This window comes from Mustelus asterias, chromosome 12, assembly GCF_964213995.1.
Source record: "Mustelus asterias chromosome 12, sMusAst1.hap1.1, whole genome shotgun sequence".
In the NCBI taxonomy this organism is placed as follows: domain Eukaryota; kingdom Metazoa; phylum Chordata; class Chondrichthyes; order Carcharhiniformes; family Triakidae; genus Mustelus; species Mustelus asterias.
Genome location: NC_135812.1, coordinates 92,533,368 through 92,554,526, shown reverse-complemented (window position 1 = coordinate 92,554,526; position 21,159 = coordinate 92,533,368). Strand labels below are relative to the sequence as shown.

General features: G+C 44.4%; 1 protein-coding gene across 2 annotated transcripts in view; it reads right to left on the bottom strand.

The window, feature by feature from the left end:
• Window positions 1-21,159, bottom strand: part of slc39a11 (solute carrier family 39, member 11) — a 757,783-nt gene that overhangs the window by 559,867 nt on the left and 176,757 nt on the right. The window contains exon 4 of one of the 2 annotated variants that reach the window (XM_078225647.1): window positions 3,902-4,046. In XM_078225647.1, coding sequence (XP_078081773.1) covers window positions 3,902-4,046 — 145 coding nt within the window. The remainder of the gene's footprint in view (window positions 1-3,901; window positions 4,047-21,159) is intronic. The other variant, XM_078225648.1, reaches the window with a different exon arrangement.

The following is a 21,159-nucleotide window of genomic DNA, read 5'->3' as shown; positions in this document are numbered from 1 at the left end:
GAAGATATGAAAAATATCTTTTGATTTACAGTATGATGGGGAGATAAGTTGGATCCAGCAGTAAATCCAGATTCAACTTAAGTGATAAGTTCATTGAAATCTAAGGAATTCTTTTGAAGTGAGTCCATTCCTCAGTTGCCCACATTCACTCCTGACTCTTACTGTTTCATGTCATATCTCTTTATTTTTCTTCCATTTAGAACAAAGAACAAAGAAAATTACAGCACAGGAACAGGCCCTTCAGTCCTCCAAGCTGCACCAACCATGCTACCCGACCGAACTAAAACCCCCTACTCTTCCAGGGACCGTAGCCCTCTATTCCCATCCTATTTGTCAAGACGCTATTGTATCTGCTTCCACTACCTCCCCTGGCAGCGAGTACCAGGCATCCACCAACCTCTGTAAAAACACTTGCCTCATACATCTCCTTTAAACCTTGCCCCTCGCACCTTAAACCTATGTTCACTAGTAACTGACTCTTCCACCCTGGGAAAAAGTTTCTGACTATCCACTCTGTCCATGCCCCTCATAATCTTGTAGACCTCTATCAGGTCGCCCCTCAACTTCCATCGTTCACTGAGAACAAAGCAAGTTTCTCCAACCTCTCCTCATAGCTAATGCCCTCCATACCAGGCAACACCCTGGTAAATCTTTACTGTACCCTCTCCAAAGTCTCCACATCCTTCTGGTAGTGTGGTGACCAGAATTGAACACTATATTCCAAGTGTGGCCCAACTAAGGTTATATAAAGCTGTAACATGACTTGCCAATTTTTAAACTCAATGTCCCGACCGATGAAGGGTGCATGCCGTATGCCTTCTTGACCAACTTCTCCACCTGCATTGCCACTTTCAGTGACCTGTGTACCTGTACACCCAGATCCCTTTGCCTATCAATATTCTTAAGGGCTCTGCCATCTACTGTATATTTCCCATTTGTATTAGACCTTCCGAACTGCATTACCTCACATTTGTCTGGATTAAACTCCATCTGCCATCTCTCCGCCCAAGTCTCCAACTGACCTATATCCTGCTGTATTCTCCGACGGTCTTCATCGCTATCCACAATTCCACTAACCTTTGTGTCGTCCGCAAACTTACCTAATCAAACCAGTTACATTTTTCTCCAAATCATTTATATATATTACAAACAGATCAGTGCCAGCACTGATTGCTGAGGAACACCACTTGTCACAGCCCTCCATTCTGAAACCCTTCTACTGCTACCATCTGTCTTCTATGACCGAGCCAGTTCTGTATCCATCTTGTCAGCTCACCTCTGACCAGTCTGCACTGGTCCATAACAGATAGGTGATGTCAGGTACAAATGGAAATTTAAGCAGAGGCCCTTGATAGACCAGGGGCTGAATTTTCCTTGTCGCAGGGGTGCCGGTTCGAATGGGGAACCGGGAGCAAAATGAGAGACACTCATATCAGGATGGTCCTGACATGATCCCAACTCCAAGCCGAAAGGCCTGTTTCCATGTTGTAAACCTCTATGACTATGATTCACTACCTATGGAGCAGGTTAACTAGAGCCTTGCTGCTCTGCAATTTGATCACATCGTTCATCACAAGTTTTCCCTGTGTTGTTGCGACAAGCGTGCTGGGGTCTGACTGGCACTGACTACCCACCCAGCAATGGTGGGTAGTTTACGAGGCTCAATTGAGTCACAACTTGGAGTAAATTGATGATGCCACCAAGATGTACCCGATGGCAGACAGCCCCTACCATCATACGTGCTAATGAGCCACTGATGACGCCACAGGCCATCATGTGAAGATGGAATACCCCCTCCACACTGATGGCCTGGCAACTCTGGCAACAATTTTCTTTTACACTTTTCTAGCTCTTCAGAGGGCACCTCCATCTTGAGGCACCCTTGTGTTCTCCTACCTACACCAGCAGAGCCCACCTCTCCAAGTGGGGCTGTCAATCAGACATTGCTGCGAGCCTTTTGATTAGACCTCCATGTTCTCTGGCGCACCCATCCCCTTAATTGGACAGGGCAAGGTGGTGGGTTTTTAACTGGCCACCTCTGGGAAGATCACAACCCCACATCGCTCCACAACCACTTCCAGGTTCACAAATATACCCCTAAAGTTAAAAATCACTGCAATGCCAGATTATCAGGTTTCATTACTAAACTAGACCAGTAACTGCATTCATCAATGTTCAAGGATAACTGAGCATGATGATATATCATCATACTATTCTGCACTCTTATCAAAGGCCATACCGCAAACTGGTCCTTCCTAATTATCGTAAAATTGAAATCTGTAACACTACATTCTGCACTATCTCGTTTCCTTCTCTATGAACAGTATGCTCTGTGTAGCACGCAAGAAACAATATTTTACACTGTATGTTAATACATGTGACAATAATAAATCAAATCAAATCAACAAGACTAATATCAAATACAGAAGGTAGAAGTAAGGAAGTTTTTTCTATGTTCTGTATGTCCTGAGGGTGGCACGGCGGCATAGTGGTTAGCACTGCTGCCTCACAGCACCAGGGACCCGGTTCCGTTCCCGGTTGGGTCGTGGTCTGTGCAGAGTCAGCATGTTCTCGCCGTGTCTGCATGGGTTTCCTCCGGGTGCTCCGGTTTCCTCCCACAGTCTGAAAGACGTGCATTGGCCATGCTAAATTCTCCCTCAGTGTACCCGAACAGGCACTGGAGTGTGGTGACGTGGGGATTTTCACAGTAACTTCATTGTAGTATTAATGTAAACCCACATGTGACACTAATAAATAAACTTTAAACTGTAAGGGGACATACGCCGCCACATCTGCAAAAGCTGCATCTTTAGAGATATACCTTGAGCTAAGGAAGTCGCTAAAGCATTCAATGATGAATTGCTGTTGGTGTAACATTGTAGAAACCACTGAGACTTTATATTCATCTTTTCTACATGCAGTGTTTGAATTTTTGCAATAAAGTATCATCCCTTTAGCCTGCAACTTAGGATCTGAAAAAACCCAAAACCCATTCTAACCCACTTGCAGAAGTGTGCACCCCATGGCTTACCAGACCCAAGCCTTACGTTTCAGATAAAGCTCGGCACAACATCGTGGGCCGAAGGGCCTGTTCTGTGCTGTACTGTTCTATGTTCTATTACCTTACTTCCCGAGGTTTCTTCTAAAACTGTAACTTATTCAGAAACGTATTAACATGACTGCGGGTACAAGCTTTTTATTTTAAATCAGTCTCCTGTTCGGAGCCACTATTTTTCAGCTCCCAGCCTATTCACGGGGCACCCAATCAGCGCAGAGACACCCCGGTTTCAGCAAAATTAGCAATAGACTTTAAACAAATCAGTTTCAGGAATCTAAGATGGCAATGTGAGCTAAAAATCAGTCATTTTGCAATGATTACTAATTTATTTTCCACTGCTGCATTGGATTTGCAAGAAAATCCATTTTTGTATCAATATTAAAAGATGCTCTTTAATTCTGAAGATTTATATTTAATCTGTAATTCTGAAGATTTATATTTCTGGGAGCAACAACAATCTTGCCAATTTGATGACACCTTTAGCGCCTCCCAATTATTTCTGACCTTCACTCTGAAAAAGCCTGTGCGGTGTGAAGAAAACCATACTCCAGCCATGGGTAGGAAGAGACAGAACAAAGGCTTTGATAGTGCCCCTCAATGCAGAGCTGATCATACACCACATTAGTTATATAGATTAGAATATATTAGAAAACAGTCAGCAGCCAAAGGAAAGAAGAATTTCATGATTAAATTAAGCTTCAGCAGCAGAACTACCAGAAACTACAACCAAACCCTTAAATTGCCATTTAAGCTATGTTTTTAAATAAGTGCCCCTCCCACCCACCACCCCCTTTAAAACTTGTTTAAATGTTTGCGTTTGTCGGCATATGACACGATGCTTGCCTGCTGATAATCCACCTCTACCTATCCGGATGGCAAATTCTTCATCTTGCATCTGGGCATCTCCCCCGTCATCTTCCTTCTTTTCCTTCACCGGCTTCGGCTCCTGATTGAGTGCAAATGCCATCTGTGGAGAATCATCAATACCCTGGAGAGAGAACAGGACAGGTATAATCAGGCAGTGCGCCAGAACTTGCATCTGTTTTCCCCCAGATGTTTCCCTCTTGTACACCTCTTCCCGTTCTGCGGTTTCCCCAGCCCACCTCTCCCACTCTCTTTCTTTCTGAGAATGCAGAGTTAGCCAGGTTTCTCCCAAACATCAACCCTTATCCCGTCAGCGGCTTCCCAGGAGACGCGGGTGGGGCAAGGGGTTTGTTCTTCATGGAGAGGAGGAGAGACGGTCGGGAGGAGATTTGATAGGAGTGTTTACATCGTGAGGGGTCTGGACAGGGCAGAGAGGGAGGAACAGTTTGCAACGGCGGAGGGGCCGAGAACCAGACGATACCAGTTTAAGGCGGGTGACGCAAGAACCAAAGGCGACACGAGGCAAGTCTTTCTTACACAGAGAGAGAGTGTGGTTGAGATCTGGAATGCACTGTCTGAGAGTGTGGTGGAGGCAGATTCAATCGTGGTTTTCAATAAAAAAGGAATGAGATAATTATTTGAGGAGAAAAGATCTTCAGGGTGACAGGGAAAGGGTGCGGAGTGTGACTAGCTGAGTTGTTTCTATAAAGAGCTGGCGCACACACAGCAGAATGAATAGCCTCTCTCTGTGCTGATTCTATGATACATTTTGTTTCCTCCTTATCGGTCGGGGCATGGAGTATAAAAATTTGCAGGTCATGCTGCAGCAGTACAGAACCTTAGTTAGGCCTCATTTAGAATATTGTGTACAATTCTGGTCGCCACACTACCAGAAGGATGTGGATGCTTTGGAGAGGGTACAGAAGAGGTTTACCAGGGTGTTGCCCGGTCTGGAGGGTATTAGCTATGAGGAGAGGTTGGATCAACTCGGTTTGTTCTCACTGGGATGACGGAGGTTGAGGGGTGACCTGATAGAGGTCTACAAGATTATGAGTGGCATGGACAGAGTGGATAGTCAGAAGCTCTTTCCTAGGGTAGAAAAGTCAAGTACTTGGGGACATAGGTTTAAGGTGAGTGGGGAAAAGTTTAGAGGAGATGTGCGAGGCAAGTTTCTTAACACTGAGGGTGGTGCCCGGGGAGGTGGTGTGAGCAGGTACGATCGTGGCATTTAAGGGGCAACTAAGCGAATACATGAATAGGATGGGAATGGAAAGCTATGGACTCTGTAAGTGCATACGGTTTTAGCTTAGGCAGGCTTCATGATCGGCACAGGCTTGTCGGGCTAAAGGGCCTGTTCCTGTGCTGTACTGTTCTTTGTTCTCCTTGATCGAACACCTTCTCCGAGTTGCCGTACAACAGCGCAGCTGAAAATCTATAACACTGCTTGGGGAAACGCCACACCCAGGTGTTCAGCCACACCATGGAAGCAGACAGAAAGGTAGCCCCAATCTGCAGCAACACCACAGCATCAAATCAGTGCTGTCCTGACAATTTTATACATTGTACATGCAGTCCTCATGCTAACAGATAAACGTTTGTCACTAACTTTACTCAGGGACAGAAGGATGGCCGACACTGTATTCAGAAAACTTGGTTCAAATTCAGTTCAGGGCATTGCTGCCTCCTTTCCACAGCTACCATTAACAACCATCATAGAGTTCCTACAGTGCAGGAGGAGGCCATTCAGCCCATTGAGCCTGCACCGACAACAATCTCACTCAGGCCCTATCCCCGTAATCCCACCTATTTACCCTGATAATCGCCATGACACTACGAGCCAATTGAGCCTGGCCAATCAGCCTAACCTGCACATCTTTGGAGTGTGGGAGGAAACCGGAGCACCCGGAGTAAACCCACGCAGACATGGGGAGAACATGCAAACTCCACACAGACAGTCACCCGAGGCCAGAATCGAACCCGGGACCCTGGCGCTGTGAGGCAGCAGTGCTAACCACTGTGCCACCGTACACCTTCTAAAAATCAGTCGCCAGAACCAGAATATCTTCCCTCCACAGTTATCTTCATTCTGCATGAAGGTCTACTTTAAAAAGTCACACTGTCGTTCGTTACACTGTATTATGAAGCACATATTGGGGTAATCAGTAAATGTTGTTAATCTATCTGATACATGTATTTTCAGTCAACTAAAACACGTAAGCAGGGTGAGTGCAGGCTTCCTTTTAAGAGTGCCATTTTAGCAATAGGCGCAGGTCTATTTTGAGGTCAGAGGGGACATAAGAATATATAAATATAACTAGGAGCAGGAGTAGGCCATCTGGCCCCTCGAGCCTGCTCTGCCACTCAATAAAATCATGGCTGATCTTTTCGGGGACTCACCTCCACTTGCCCACCCACTCACCATAACCTTTGATTCCCTTACTGTTCAAAAATGTATCTGTCTTTGCCATAAATACAAATACAAAGAAAATACAAGTATATCAAACACCCCACACACACGTGGATCGTGATACACATTTATCATATTCCACCTTTCGTGCTTCTCTGCTCACTTCTTGTCCATTTCTTCGAACACTTGTTTTAACAGAATCTGCTATTGATATCAGAGAGACGTGGGGGGGGGGGGGGGGGGGGGGGGAGGAGGAGGGGGGAGAGGGAGAGAGAGAGAGAGAGAGAGCTTGATTGTGCACAAGAGTGAAATAGAAGCAGAAGCTGCTGTTTCTGGATGGTATAGGTGGGGGTGAATGAGTCTGAAAATGGGACAGGCAATGACGCATGCTGCTTCTCAGGGGGCTGCCCAGTTTAGTTCTCTTGTCTCGGCTGTGCTCAAGTGGTTCGATAAACCTGAGCGCAGGAAAGGGAAATCTGACACTGTCAAAAAATAATTTGTGCCAAGTATCTCCATTGTCACCTATTGAGCTCAGATGATGGATGCCCTCCCTAGGAAGGGATGAGCAGTGAGCACTTCCAGGTCAAATCTAGTACGAGCCTAGATCAGAATGGAGCTTCCTCCACGCTTTCCCTACAGCACAACTTAATCACAAGCTCAGTAAAAGAGCACCAATGTAAACACTTCCACTCTCTCACCAAACAAACCTTTGTATGTCCACCTATCAATAGTTCAGTGATCTAAATCATACTTAGAACCAGATTCAAAACAGTGCGTGCTTATTTCCTGTGTGGCAACTATGGGTAAGAGGGGTTTCCTTCCCCACCCCACAATTACATTCCACTAGATCCAGACCAGGGTTCAAGAGCTGTTATGAATAAGTCATCAATTTACGTCGTAAATAGTTGAGTCCCCAGCACTGATTCTTGTGGCACTCCACAAGGTACAGTTTACCATTCTGAAAGACCATAAGTTATAGGAGCAGAATTAGGCCATTTGGCCCATCAAGTCTGCTCCGCCATTCAATCATGGCTTATAGGTTTCTCAACCCCATTCTCCTGCCTATTCCCCATAACCTTTGATCCCTTTACCAATCAAGAACACATCTATCTCTGTCTTAAATATACTCAATGACCTGGCCTCCACAGCCTTCAGTGGCAATGAATTATACGGATTCACCACCCTCTGACTGAAGAAATACCTCCTCATCTCAGTTCTAAAGAGTCATTCCTTTACTCTGAGGCTGTGCCCTCGGATCCTCATCTCTTCTACTAATGCAAACATCTCCCCTACGTCCACTCTATCCAGGAGTTTCAGTATTCTAAGTTTCAATGAAATCCCCCCCCCTCATCCTTCCATACTCTACTAAGTACAGACCCAGAGTTCTCAAACACTCTTCTTACGTCAAGCTTTTCATTCCTGGGATCATTCTCATGCATTTCCTCTAGACCCTCTCTCCAAGACCAGCACATCCTTCCTTAGATACAGGGCCCAAAATTGCTCACAATATTCAGAATGTGGTCTGACAGCCCCTTATAAAGCCTCAGCAGTACATCCATTTTCATCCTCCTGAAATGAATGCTGAGGCATTTGCCTTCCTAACCACCAACTCAACCTGCAAGTTAACCTTCAGAAAATCCTGAACGAGTCCTCCCAAGTCCCTTTGTGCTTCTGATTTCTGAATTCTCTCCCCATTTAGAAAATAGTCTACGCCTCTATTCTTCTTACCACCCATTTACCCTGAGTCTCCGTTTCCTATTAGTTAATCAATCCACTAAGTACTTTTCCCCAACACCAAAACTCTTATTTTGTGCACTATCCTTTTATGTAACATCTTATTCTATGCCTTTTGGAAATCCAAAGGGGTTTTCCTTTTTCCACTATGCTCAAAGAACTCCAATGAATATGCCAAACATGATTTCCCTTTCATTAAACCATGCTGGCCCTGCTTGGTAGTCCTATGTTTGTCTGAATGTCCTGCGACTATCTCAAGCATTTTCTGGGCAACAAATGTGAGGCTATTTGGCCTAAAGCTTTCTGCTTTCTATCTCCCTCCTTTCTTGAATAGAGCTGTTACACTTGTGGTTTTCCAATCCACTGAGACCTTTCCAGAATCCAGGGAAATTTGGAAGATTACAACAAATGCATTCAGTATCACTGCAGCCACTTCTTTTGGAGTCCAGGATGCAGGACATAAGGTCCAGGGGACTTGTCAGCTTTTAGTCCATTAATTTTCCTGTCATTTTAAGTTTCATTTTCCCTCTTGCCGCTTGCTTCTCTGCAATTGTTGCGATGCTTTTTGTGTCTTCAACTGCGAAGACAGATATAAAATACCCATTCAAAGTGAAATAACTCCTCAGAGGCCGGGGTTCCTTCACCAGATTCCCTTTATTTACAAACTCTATTCCACTCCTAAGAATGCTTCAGGTACAAAGTCAGAATCCGGAGTGTCAGTAGCCCCGACACTCGTCAATATATGTACCAGTGAGACTCCTTGATGGGGCAGGCAATCATTGCCTCAATCAGGGAGCTCATACTCCAACAGGCCAACTTCATGGGCCTCATTGAGGTCATTACACAAAGTCTCTGCCATTTCCTGTTTTTCATTATTGATCGACCAGTCTCACTCCTTAAGGGACCAATGATTACTTAGCCACTCTTTTCCTCTTAATAAACTTGTAAAAGCTTACTCTCTGTTTTTTATATTTCTTGCTAATTTACTCTCACACACTGTAAATTCTCCCTTGATTTTTTTTAGTCATCCTTTTGCTGGTTCCTAAAACGTCCCAAATCCTTCGCCTACCTTTGTGTGTGTGAGTGTGCACGAGATCTATCTTTTTGAAGCATTCCAAGCCTTTTCTTTTCATTTGATAACATTGTTAACTTCCCTAGTTAGCCACAAGTGGTGCATCCTTCGCATGGAGTCTTCGTCAATGTTCACATTAATATTCATAAAGACCACAATCTCAAGTTTCACACTCAATGGCAAACGTGCCTGGGAGCTTATACATTGAACATTTCAACGATGTGAGTGAACATATACTTAGTGGATTTCAAGGTCTTGTAAAATTCTCTCCTAATCAGAGCATCCCAGCAGTCAGACTAGGAAATATATTCAGCATTGCATCTACATCTTATGCCTGCACATTATCAGTCTACAGATCTTGCTTCCCATTGTCACTCTATGTCACGCTTTTGTGCCAACCTTTTTTTTGCTGCAAATTCCTTTGTCCGTATTTATTCTAGGAATTGCCTATTTAAAAACATCACCGTTCAGTTATATAAACCTTATTGCAAGGCAGAGAAATGCTACCCTCCTGCACAAACAATTCAAAATGCTTGCTGGAAATTTTTAATCCATCATTTTTCCTCAGAAACTTGATATTTCTAATGTCCAAAATAGGGACTTCCAAAAAAAAACAGTCAAATTTTGAAACTCCCAGTGCTGGAGCTCAATCGAAACTCGACTTGAGTATCTTGCGCCGGGGACCATGGGCAAAGCAGGCAATCATTTTGAACAGCTGTGATGCCACCACCAGCTCTCAAGGAGGTCTTCAGAGGTGGACAGAAGGTATTTGGAGAGTGGGAGCTGGGAATCAATGGAGGCCAGCAATGATCTTCAGAACTGCTGTTGGGCAGGGTGGAGAATTCCTGTTCCTCCCTAATCCACTTTCAGATGGGTATTTTTTGAACAAAATTTGGTAAGCTCAGCGCAACCCAATTTTGGAGGAAGTGTTAAAGTGGCACAAAGCCCTCTATAGATGCTTGTTTCAGACTCAGGCCTTTACCAATACACCTCACTTGCCACGCTGGATGCTTGATTAGTCATAGAGGTTTACAGCATGGAAACAGGCCCTTTGGCCCAACTTGTCCATGCCGCCCTTTTTTTTCACCACTAAGCTAATCCCAATTGCCCGCGTTTGGCCCATATCCCTCTATACCCATCTTACCCATGTAATTCTAAATGCTTTTTAAAAGACAAAATTGTACCCGCCTCTGCTACTACCTCGGTCAGCTTGTTCCAGACACTCACCACCCTCTGTGTGAAAACAAATGTCCCTCTGGACTCTTTTGTATCTCTCCCCTCTCACCTTAAACCTATGCCCTCTAGTCCTACACTCCCCTACCTTTGGGAAAAGATGTTGACTATCTAGCTGATCTATGCCCTTCAATATTTTATAGACCTCTATAAGATCACCCCTAAGCCTCCTATGTTCTAGGGAAAAAAGTCCCAGTCTATTCAACCTCTCCTTATAACTCAAAACATCAAGTCCCGGTAGCATGCTAGTAAATCTTTTCTGCATTCTTTCTAGTTTACTAATATCCTTTCTATAATGGGGTGACCAGAACTGTACACAGTCGTCCAAGTGTGGCCTTACCAATGTCTTGTACAACTCAGTTGCTCAATTAATGCCTGAAAAACAAACACAAGCCCAACAACTTTCCAGGTCAATGTGTCTTTCCTCATTCCGATTTGATTTCTATTTTAAAACTTGAATTTTGAATCAAAGTAATGCACTTTGAAGATAACAACTAAAAAAATGGTAGGAAGGTAAATGCCTTCTGTCAGTGAAGGGAGGCGAGAAGAGGAGAGTGAAGGGTGAAGTGAGCTATAAATGTATCAAGGCTGAAGGGAGGATATAGGAGTTGACTTCAATTCGAGACAGAAAGAGAAAAGAAGAGGGAGAAAAAAAGAGTTAGGGGGAGAGAAACAGAGGGCAAAAAGAAAAAATGAAGTATAACACAAGGCAGAAAAAGAAACAACATCACATAAACAGGAGAGACCGACCAGAGAAAGAAAATATTCTCTAACTTACTATGCGCCATACTACAAGAGATTGATTTATGACGGTCTAAATTCTGTCATAATTCATTATGATATCAAGTGATTTTAAATGCAGGCTCCAGTGCATAGAGAAACATTCAGAGTGCCAGGCGGGACATTAATCGACAGGGGTTATGAAAAGCACTCAAACGCATTAATTAATTGTGTTAGACCCATATCAAAGTTTTTTACCATCTCATTTTTCAATCCATTTAATAAACCCACAACAACAGAAAACATTCAATTTCTCAAAGTAATTCCACCCTCTGAATAAGAGAAGGTGAGGGAACCGCAGCGAACAACATCATCTCCATCAGGGATGCACCGCACGACACAACACAACAAAGATCTGTCTAACTGAAAGGTTAAAACATGAATCAGCAACAGAGCCTCCTTCTTAATTAAAACATGGTCGCTTGCTTTTATTTCTAACATTCGATAATGAGAGGTCTACTCTTCAGTCACATTCACACCATTATTCAGCTTCACTCCTGATTCCATTTGTCTCTAACACACAATAATGAGATCGCCTGTCCTCTTGTAAGAATTGAACCATCACTCTGCTTCAGTAAGGATTTCATTTATTCTGCTTTCATTAGCCGTACTAGAAGCCAAAACAAATTCAACGGCCCACCCTCATTTATTATTCAAGCAATCAACTACAAGATTAGCTGTCAACTCGTGCTTTCCCAAATCAAGTATTCTCCCAAGTTTATGCAGATCGTGTTACAGGACAGAACAGATAAAGATAAGGACCATAAAGGGGTGCATTTTCATTTCAGGCTGATTTCCGTACGAGTGCTGAGCTGTCAGATTGATGTGGAGATGCCGGCGTTGGACTGGGGTAAACACAGTAAGAAGTTTAACAACACCAGGTTAAAGTCCAACAGGTTTATTTGGTAGCAAAAGCCACACAAGCTTTCGGAGCCTTAAGCCCCTTGACTCACCTGAAGAAGGGGCTTAAGGCTCCGAAAGCTTGTGTGGCTTTTGCTACCAAATAAACCTGTTGGACTTTAACCTGGTGTTGTTAAACTTCTTATTCTGTCAGATTGACACAGTCCATCATTAAATTCCATAAGGAATTAGGAGAAGGTATGTGGAGTGCATGGCTGATTGATCAAAAGGGATAGAACTGTGGGGAATATCAAATCCTTGCCCTCAAAGCAAATGGCCAAATCCAACGACAGCTGAAATAATAACATTTTGCATTTATATACTGCCTTTGACCACAATGCAAAGGGCGGTGGGCTTCTGGCATTCGCTGTTTGAGTTGGTGGTGGAGGCAGAGAGGCTAAAGTCTTTCAAAAAGTACCTGGATCTGAACTTTAAGTGTTGTAAGCTACAGGGCTACTGGGTGCAGGAAAATGGGATTAGAAGGGGCACCTGGGTGTTCTTGGACTGACAAGGACAATTGGGCCAAATGGCCTCTTTCTGTGCTGTAACTTTTCTATGGTTCTGCAAGAGAAGGTCCCAAAGTGCCTCACAAAATTATCATGCAACATTTGACACCATAAGGAGACATTAGGACAAGTGCTCAAAAGCTTGGTCAATGAGGTAGGCTTTATGCAGCATCACAATGGAGGAGGTGGAGAGGCAGAGAGGTTTGGGGAGGGGATCTCAGAGCTTAGGTCTTGCCTTCAGCTGGGCAGGCCCTGTCGATGGTGGTGTGAAGGAAACCAGTGATATGCAAGACCAGACTTGGAGGGACAGGGTTCTCAGAGGATGATATGGGATCAAGGTTGTAGGAGGCTACAGAGATAAAGGAGGGATTTGAATACAAGAGTGAGAATTTTAAATTTGAGAAACTGAGGTCCAAGATCCAACCTGGGCAAGCAAGCACCGGGGTGATGAGTGAAGGGGACTCGATGTGACCGAGAATAAGGGTAGCCGAGTTTTGCGCAGGAAGATGGGGGAGAGGTCAGCAAAGTGTTGAAACCGTCAAGTCAAGAAGTAACAAAAGCACAGATGAGGTACAGATGTTACCACTGAGGCAATAATTGCTGGGGTATTTAGTCCCATTTCTCAACAAGGCTAGTGTTCAGTGTTGTGCGATGTTGATGGATTTCCTCCGGGTTCTCCAGTTTCCTCCCACAGTCCAAAGATGTGCGGGTTAGGTTGACTGGCCATGTTAAATTGTCCCTTAGTGTCAGGGGGATTAGCAGGGTAAATACGTGGGGTTACGGGGATAGGGCCTGGGTGGGATTGTTTTCGGTGCAGGGTTGATGGGTTGAATGGCCTCCTTCAGCACTGTAGGGATTCTATGATTCTGATTCTATCCTCTGAAGAAATAGTGTAACATTTGGTGGGTTACAGGAAAAATCCATCTTTCAGATGTATATCCACCTTCAGCTGCAAAACATTCATCATCGTTTATCAGGCAGAACATTTTCACAAGTACCGCAGATTCAGACAGTCAGCAATTAATATGCAAAACTGCAAGACTTGAACATAAACAGCTTGCTGAAAACTAAGTAGACACTCAAGACCTGCTACCCCTTGCTATCATGAAAAATAATGTGTGGTTCAAGGGGAGCACACAAACGTACAAAGAGACAAATTAGGAACAAGAGTAGGCCCTTTGGCCCATCGAGCCTGTCCCCTCACCAGTGGAGAATTTATTTACCTCGGTCTTAAAGCCTGAAAAGGGCATTGGAGGAAAACAACTTTTAAGATAATTTTTTTCACCAAGATATAATAAAAATATTAAATACCATTTCATGCAAGTTACTGTGTATGCCTCCCCGGGAACAAGATATACAAGCAGCATTCATCATTAAATGATTAATTTCAATAATCATTAACAAGGTTTAAATTAAATGTTAAAACTGTAAATCTTTGGTCACTGTGTAATTAACATTTGGTTCAACCAATTACATTAAACTCCTTCAGGAATTACACCCTCAACCACTGCAAAGAAATGACAAAACAGGGCCTCACAAATCATAGTCACAACTTGGGTTGTTTCATGGATAATATTCAACTCCTAACTGGCAATGCTTCTGTCATTTTGTCAGATATTGGGGGGTAATCTATAATTAACCCAACATTGCAGAGGTAACTCCTCTATAAATTAGCACAAGGTTGGAGGGGTCCAACTTTTTACTGTAAAAAAATTAGATGCAACTGGTCAATACAATATCCTTCAGATGTTAGGCTGCTCAATTGTGGTGGCAACACACAGTGTTGAGACAGCTCAGTTAGCATTGACTTGCTTATTGATAGTTGTTTGAACATATATGTTTGTATAGATATAGTGGAAACTCAAACTTTGGGGAGGAGTAATTGACAGGACAGAGTGACTGAAAATAGGATACATCAAAGTCTTCTTCGGCAATCACTGGCTAATGAGTCTGATTGTCCACCTATGTGTTACTGGTCATGGGTTGTGTGTGTCCTTGCGTGGCTGATGAGCCCAATCCTAGAACCACATCTTCGATCACTCACTTGGCAGGTGCTTTTGGAAGTGGGTTTGGTCCTTGGACTCAAGATTGCTCGTATTCCTTTCTCAGGCTCCATTTCTTTGTTCCCTCTTGTCACCAGGTGTTCTCAAAGTGTTGTGTCCCTTCAGTCAGGAGGTTCCTCCAAGTAGGTCCCTTCTGAGCAAGAGTCTCCCAGGCGTTGATGTCTATGTTGCATTTCTTGAGGTAAACCTTCAGGGTGTCTTTGAAGCACTTCCGTTGTCCTCCTCTTGTTCGGGAGCCTTTTCAGAATTGGGCAAAGATGATTTCCTTTGAGAATCGGGATTCTGGCATCCTAAGCACACGGCCGGCCCAGTAGGGTTGGTCTCGGATGAACGTGGCCTCAATGCTGGTGCTCTTCACTCCTTTAAGGACGCTGATCTTAGCACACCTGTCCTCCCAGCTGATGCGGATGTCAAAGTAATTTTTAAAAAGATTTTATCCCTTTCTCAGAGTTACAAAGTCAATGTAGAGTGGACGGTGCAAGTCCCTAATCCATCTCCTGGCTTGTTCCAAAAAAACAATTCAAATGGAATCCAAATTGTGGTCTCCACAAAAAGAGACATACTAGATCCAAGCCGGCAAGAACAGGCTTTACATCCAATCTCGCGCTGGTTTGTTTTTTGCAGAAATATAGCATATTCGTAAAATATTTGAAAGAACATTGCAAACTTTGCAAAATGGCCAACACACAAAGTGCAATAATATTCAGGTTCTCCACATGCATCAAGTTACACCCTTGAGCTGCTTCAATGCAGTCAAAGAAACATTAGAGACATTTCAAAATGGTCACTCCAAAAGGTGTAAAATTTATCTACATAGATCGGCTTGCACTCAGAGGTGCTTCAATACAATGGAGATACATGTAATATTCACTGCATACAATCAGTGAGTCATTCAGCCCAAGAGGGTTCTGCTCCCCCCAGTTCACTGTAGTTGAAAGGTCTCAGACAGCGACCTTCTCCATTCCGCCTCTACAGCGGCTGCCCCAAGCTTTAGTGTGTCCCTCAGCACGTAGTCCTGGGCTTTGGAATGTGCCAGTCGGCAACACTTAACATGCAAGGAGTTGGCCATGAGTCAGGTCAGAACTGAAGACAACCTGTTGAACCCCAGAGGCGAGAAGCAGTGCACATTAAGATACGAGTTAAACTACTACCTGCTCATTTTTATATTATTCTGCAGAGCATAAACATGAAGAATGATAGTGCTACTTGCTACTTTGCCAAATAAACGCTGAAGGACCAACTCTGCCAAGTCCATATTACTGACCACAAACCTGAATAAATTACTGTTACAGTGTTATAGAGTCAGAGGTTTACAGCATGGAAACAGGCCCTTCGGCCCAACTTGTCCATGACGCCCTTATTTTTTTAAAACCCCTAAGTTAATCCCAATTGCCCACATTTGGCCCATACCTCTCTATACCCATCGTACCCATGTAACTATCTAAATGCTTTTTAAAAGACAAAATTGTACCCGCCTCTACTACTACCTCTGGCAGCTTGTTCCAGACGCTCACAACCCTGTGTGTGAAAAAATTGCCCCTCTGGACACTTTTGTATCTCTCCCCTCTCACCTTAAACCTATGCCCTCTAGTTTTAGACTCCCCTACCATTAACTGACTAAGTCCTGCCCTGGTTCAATCTACCAAAATGCATCACCTCAGATTTGTCTAAATTAAACTCCATTTGCCATTCGTCAGCCCACTGGCCCAATTGATCAAGATCCTGTTGCAATTGGAGATAACTTTCTTCACTGTCCACTATGCCACCAATCTTAGTGTCATCTGCAAACTTACTAACCATGCCTCCTATATTCTCATCCAAATCATTCTAGTGCAACACTTCCTAAATCCTCCCCGGAATCTCCCAATTGTACTTGGTGGCTCAGCAACAGCACATCCTTCTCAGTGTCAAAAGGTCATGGGGTTCAAACCCCCAGTCGAGATTTAAGCACATGATCCAGACTGACATTTCAGTGCACTGCTGAGAGAGACTTTCAGATGAGACATCAAACCAAGGTCTTCTCCCTCAGGTGAAGGTAGAAGACACCACGGCGCCATGCTTTGAAGAAGAGCAAAGAATGAGTTTCATGCGCTCCTTGGCCAAAATTCATCCCTCTACCAACATGACTAGAATAGATTCGTAACCTCGTTGTTGTCTTTGAGAACCCGCGGTGTGCCAATCATTGACCGTCACCTTTCCCTTCAGCAGTGATTAGCATTCTGTATAAAGCATTTTGGGATTCTCTGAGGATGTGAAAGCTGCAATATAAATGTGTCCAGGTAAAGCTCCATTATCGCCATTGGGAAGCCAATGTTCAGAACGATTACACTGACAATCAGCTTATTCGAGCCAGCAAAAACGGTTGGAGTAAAATAATTATTTGTTTAAAGTTTAAGTTTAAAAGTTGAAAGTTTTAAAGTCTATTTATTAGTGTCATAAGTGGGCTTACTTTAACACTGCAATGAAGTTACTATGAAAATCCCCTGGTCACCACACTCCGGCGCCTGTTCGGGTACACCGAGGGAGAATTTAGCGTGGCCAATGCACCTAACCAGCACATCTTTCAGACTGTGGGAGGAAACTGGAGCACCCGGAGGAAACCCACGCAGACACGGGGAGAACATGCAGACTCCACACAGACAGTGACCCAAGCAGGGAATTGAACCCGGGTCCCTGATGCTGTGAGGCAGCAGTGCTAACCACTGTGCCACCTTGACACCCTTTTTGCATTTGTATATGTTATTTGTAATGCATTTTTGACACGTTTGTGGATCATTGTGAGCCGCACGTTTTTTGTTCGTAATCTGCTCAGCTCATGTTAATGACTGAGATTTCACTGCGTCATTTCAAATCGAGTTGTCTCTCGTCCGATGATTCAAGAGCTGAAACAGGCATTACATACAAAACCGAGAAGAAAATCTAAACCTCTTATTCTTAAATACAGTCGTCTAATTTCCTCTGTCATAGTTTTTCATATTAATGCAATCCAGGGCCATAAACAAGCTAATGAAAGCAATTTAGCCAGGACAATCTTATTCAAATATCTGCCAGGCGACTGTGATTAATCCTTACAGCTGAATGTATGACAGGGGTTAATACTTCACAAACGAACCAAGACTTTGTTCTACTCATACCTCAAAATTAAAGAATTAACTTACCTAATTCATTAAAAGAGGGACTGAATCTGACTTAAGTAATTCCCAGAAGTAAATCTGAACAATCCATAAACTGCTTTCACAATTTATGGTTTAACAGTCGTGTTTTGTTACTTCATTACAAATTGGAGGTTTAAGCTCTAACCACAGACCCAGAGCCCGAAGCAGCAAATTATACTTTCATGGAATGCGTGAAGGATAGTGTTTGACACCCACCCCACCGAGCACCACGGTGGCACAGTGGTCAGTGCTGCTGCCTCACAGCGCCAGGGACCCAAGTTCAATTCCAGCCTCAGATGGCTGCCTGTGTGGGGTTTGCACGTTCTCCCAGTCTCTGCGTGGGTTTCCTCCAGTTGCTCCAGCTTCCTTCCACAGTTGAACAATGCACAGGTTAAGTCGATTGGCCATGCTAAATTGCCCCTTAGTGTCAGGGGAATTAGCAGGGTAAATACATGTGGTTACAGCGTTAGGGCCTATGTGGGATTGGAGTCGGTGCAGGTTCGATGGCCTCCTTCTGCATTGTAGGGATGCTATGATACTGTTCTATTCCATGATTCTAATTGCCCTTGAACTGAGTGGCTTGCCATCACCATTTCAGAGGATGGTTAAGACATTGCTGTGAGTCTGTTGACACCTGTAGGCCAGGCTGCGTAAGGGTGGCAGATTTTCTTCCCTTAGGGGCAGAAGTGAACCAGATGGATTTTTACACCAATTGATGGTAGTCTGATGGTCACCAATGGTGAGATTAGCTTTCAATCCCAGATTTATTGATTGAATTTAAGTTCCACCAGCTGCCATGGTGGAATTTGAACCCCTGACCCCAGAGTGTTAGCCTCTGGCTGGGATTTTCTGTTCCTATTCTTTATGGGATAGCCTGATAGCCAGGTTCCGCACACCGGGATCTTGGGTTCATGTCACATTATCAGTAACCCCCACAGCTTGCCTCCTGGACTTGCAGAATCTCACTGGCTGTCCTGTCTGGAGACAATACACATCTCTTTAACCTGTGCTTAATGCTCCCTCCACTCACATTGTCTGTATCTTTAAGACCTGGTTGGCTGTAGAGATTCGCATTCTAATCAGTATTCTGTGACGTGATTTTGTGTCTCTGTATGCCCTGTTTGAGAGCAGATATCCACTCCATCTGATGAAGGAGCAGCGCTCCGAAAGCTAATGGCATTTGCGACCAAATAAACCTGTTGGACTTTAACCTGGTGTTGTTAAAACTCTTAGCCTATACTTTATGGACAGGCTTGGCAACTGGAGCAAAAAATCTCGCAAGAGGCCCAAATCGCGGTTTATATCAGCAGAAAATCGCTCCATGATCATCCCCTCTCTCCACCAGTGACCTATTGGGTTTCCTACCATTCAAACGCACTTCCATTCTTTAGCATATCATTATCGGGCACCCTGCAGCAATCAGTCCCCCCCGACATTCAAATATCTGCCCACGGTGGCATGACACTACGATGGCATGAATCACAACAGCTTTCAAAAGGTGCAAGCCTGGCGAGATGGCCTCTGAGGGAAGTTCAGAGATGGACACAGAGCTCGCTGCTCATTCAGCAGAAGGTACTCTTCAGTTAAAGGCAATGAAATGAAAGCAAACTTACTCCAAACTTACTGGCCGGCAAGGTGGCACAGTGGTTAGCACTGCTGCCTCACAGCGCCAGGGATTCGGGTTCGATTCCCAGCTTGGGTCACCTGTCTGTGTGGAGTTTGCACATTCTCCCCTGTGTCTGTGTGGGTTTCCTCCGGGTGCTCCGGTTTCCTCCCATGGTCTGAAAGACGTGCTGGTTAGGTGCATTGACCCGAATAGGAGTGTACCCGAACAGGCGCCGGAGTGTGGCGACGAGAGGAATTTCACAGTAACTTCATTGCAGTGTTAATGTAAGCCTTACTTGTGACTAATAATAAATAAACTTTAAATTCCAACAGATAAATCAAAGAAAAATGGTGTAATAAAGAAACTTCATTACTCCAATACTTGAGGCCTCACCCTGGGCCGTACCAGGCAATTTAACAATTCCCAACAGGTTCTTATTTATACTGAGTCAGCTGATCATCACATCATTTTGTCATTGGTTGCATAGTTAATTGGGTCAGCTGACCCTTACAACGTGAGACCATTGGGCACACTGCAACAGGTCCAACGTTATCATTGGTTACATTCTAACACTCGCTACTCTGCACCATTTCCTCAGAGGGGAGAGGGGACACCAGGAAAGGCATCAGGGGAAGCAGCAAAGGAGAACAGCAGAGGCAAGTAGTTACCAACAAAGGGGCTTCTCACAGAGGCACCAGCACCTGCAGGGGCCAATGCACTGGGCCTGGAGGTTGAAAGCACCAGGCCTGCAGGGCAATGGAATTGGGGGAAAGGCTCGGGGACAGAAGTAGGTAAGGGTGGGGGGTGGGGAGGGGAAGTCAGTACCAGAAGAGGAAGACAACTAAATTTTGAAATGACTGTTCCTGAGGACACATTATTCTGCTGCTGGGCCGTTGGCTCCTTGGAGGGCCCTGGCACTGGGGAGGGAAGCCTGGGCTATTGCAGAGTGGGTGAACAGTCATCACAGACTGATAGCTCCACTCAAATATTGTTGGAGGGGCGGAGTGATCTACAAGCTCATTAGTAACAAGGGCAAGTCTAATGGTGGTCAGTAATGAAAATTCCCTTAGAGCTGAGATTTCTTCAGCTCCAACTCAATTAACATGTCTGGAGTCTGAATGTTCACCCAATTATGCCCACTAAATCACCACTGATGTGTATGAGTGCCGGACTGCTGCTCAGCAGTTAACCCTTGCCACAGTGATCTCCATATTCAGTGACTGCTATGGTTTCCCTGCACGATTGGTTGACTGGGAAAGCACAAACATCTCCTTCGACAGTGAGAACGGCCACAAAAGTTTTTTTAAAGTTTAAAAGTTTAAAGTTTAACATTTATTCATTAGCGTCACAAGTAGCCTTACATTAACGCTGCAATTAAATTAATGTGAAAATCCCCAAGTCGCCACACTCCGCCGCCAGTTTGGGTACACAGAGGGAGAATTTAGCATGGCCAATGCACCTAACCAGCACGTCTTTCAGACTGTGGGAGGAAACCAGAGCGCACAGAGGAAAACCGCACAGACACGGGGAGAACGGGCAAACTCCGCACAGTGACCCAAGCCGGAAATCAATCCTCGTCCATTCATCACCAAGTATGGCCCATGGAGGACCTCCCTCCAATTCTCCTTCTTGCTGCAGCGACAACTGCCCATGGTGACTGTAAGAAGGTCCTGAGGAACAATGGAATGTAAGCTGGTCCACACATCACATTAGGACAGCACTGTGGCACAGTGGTTAGCACTGCTGTCTCTCAGCGCTAGGGACCTGGGTTTGGTTCCCGG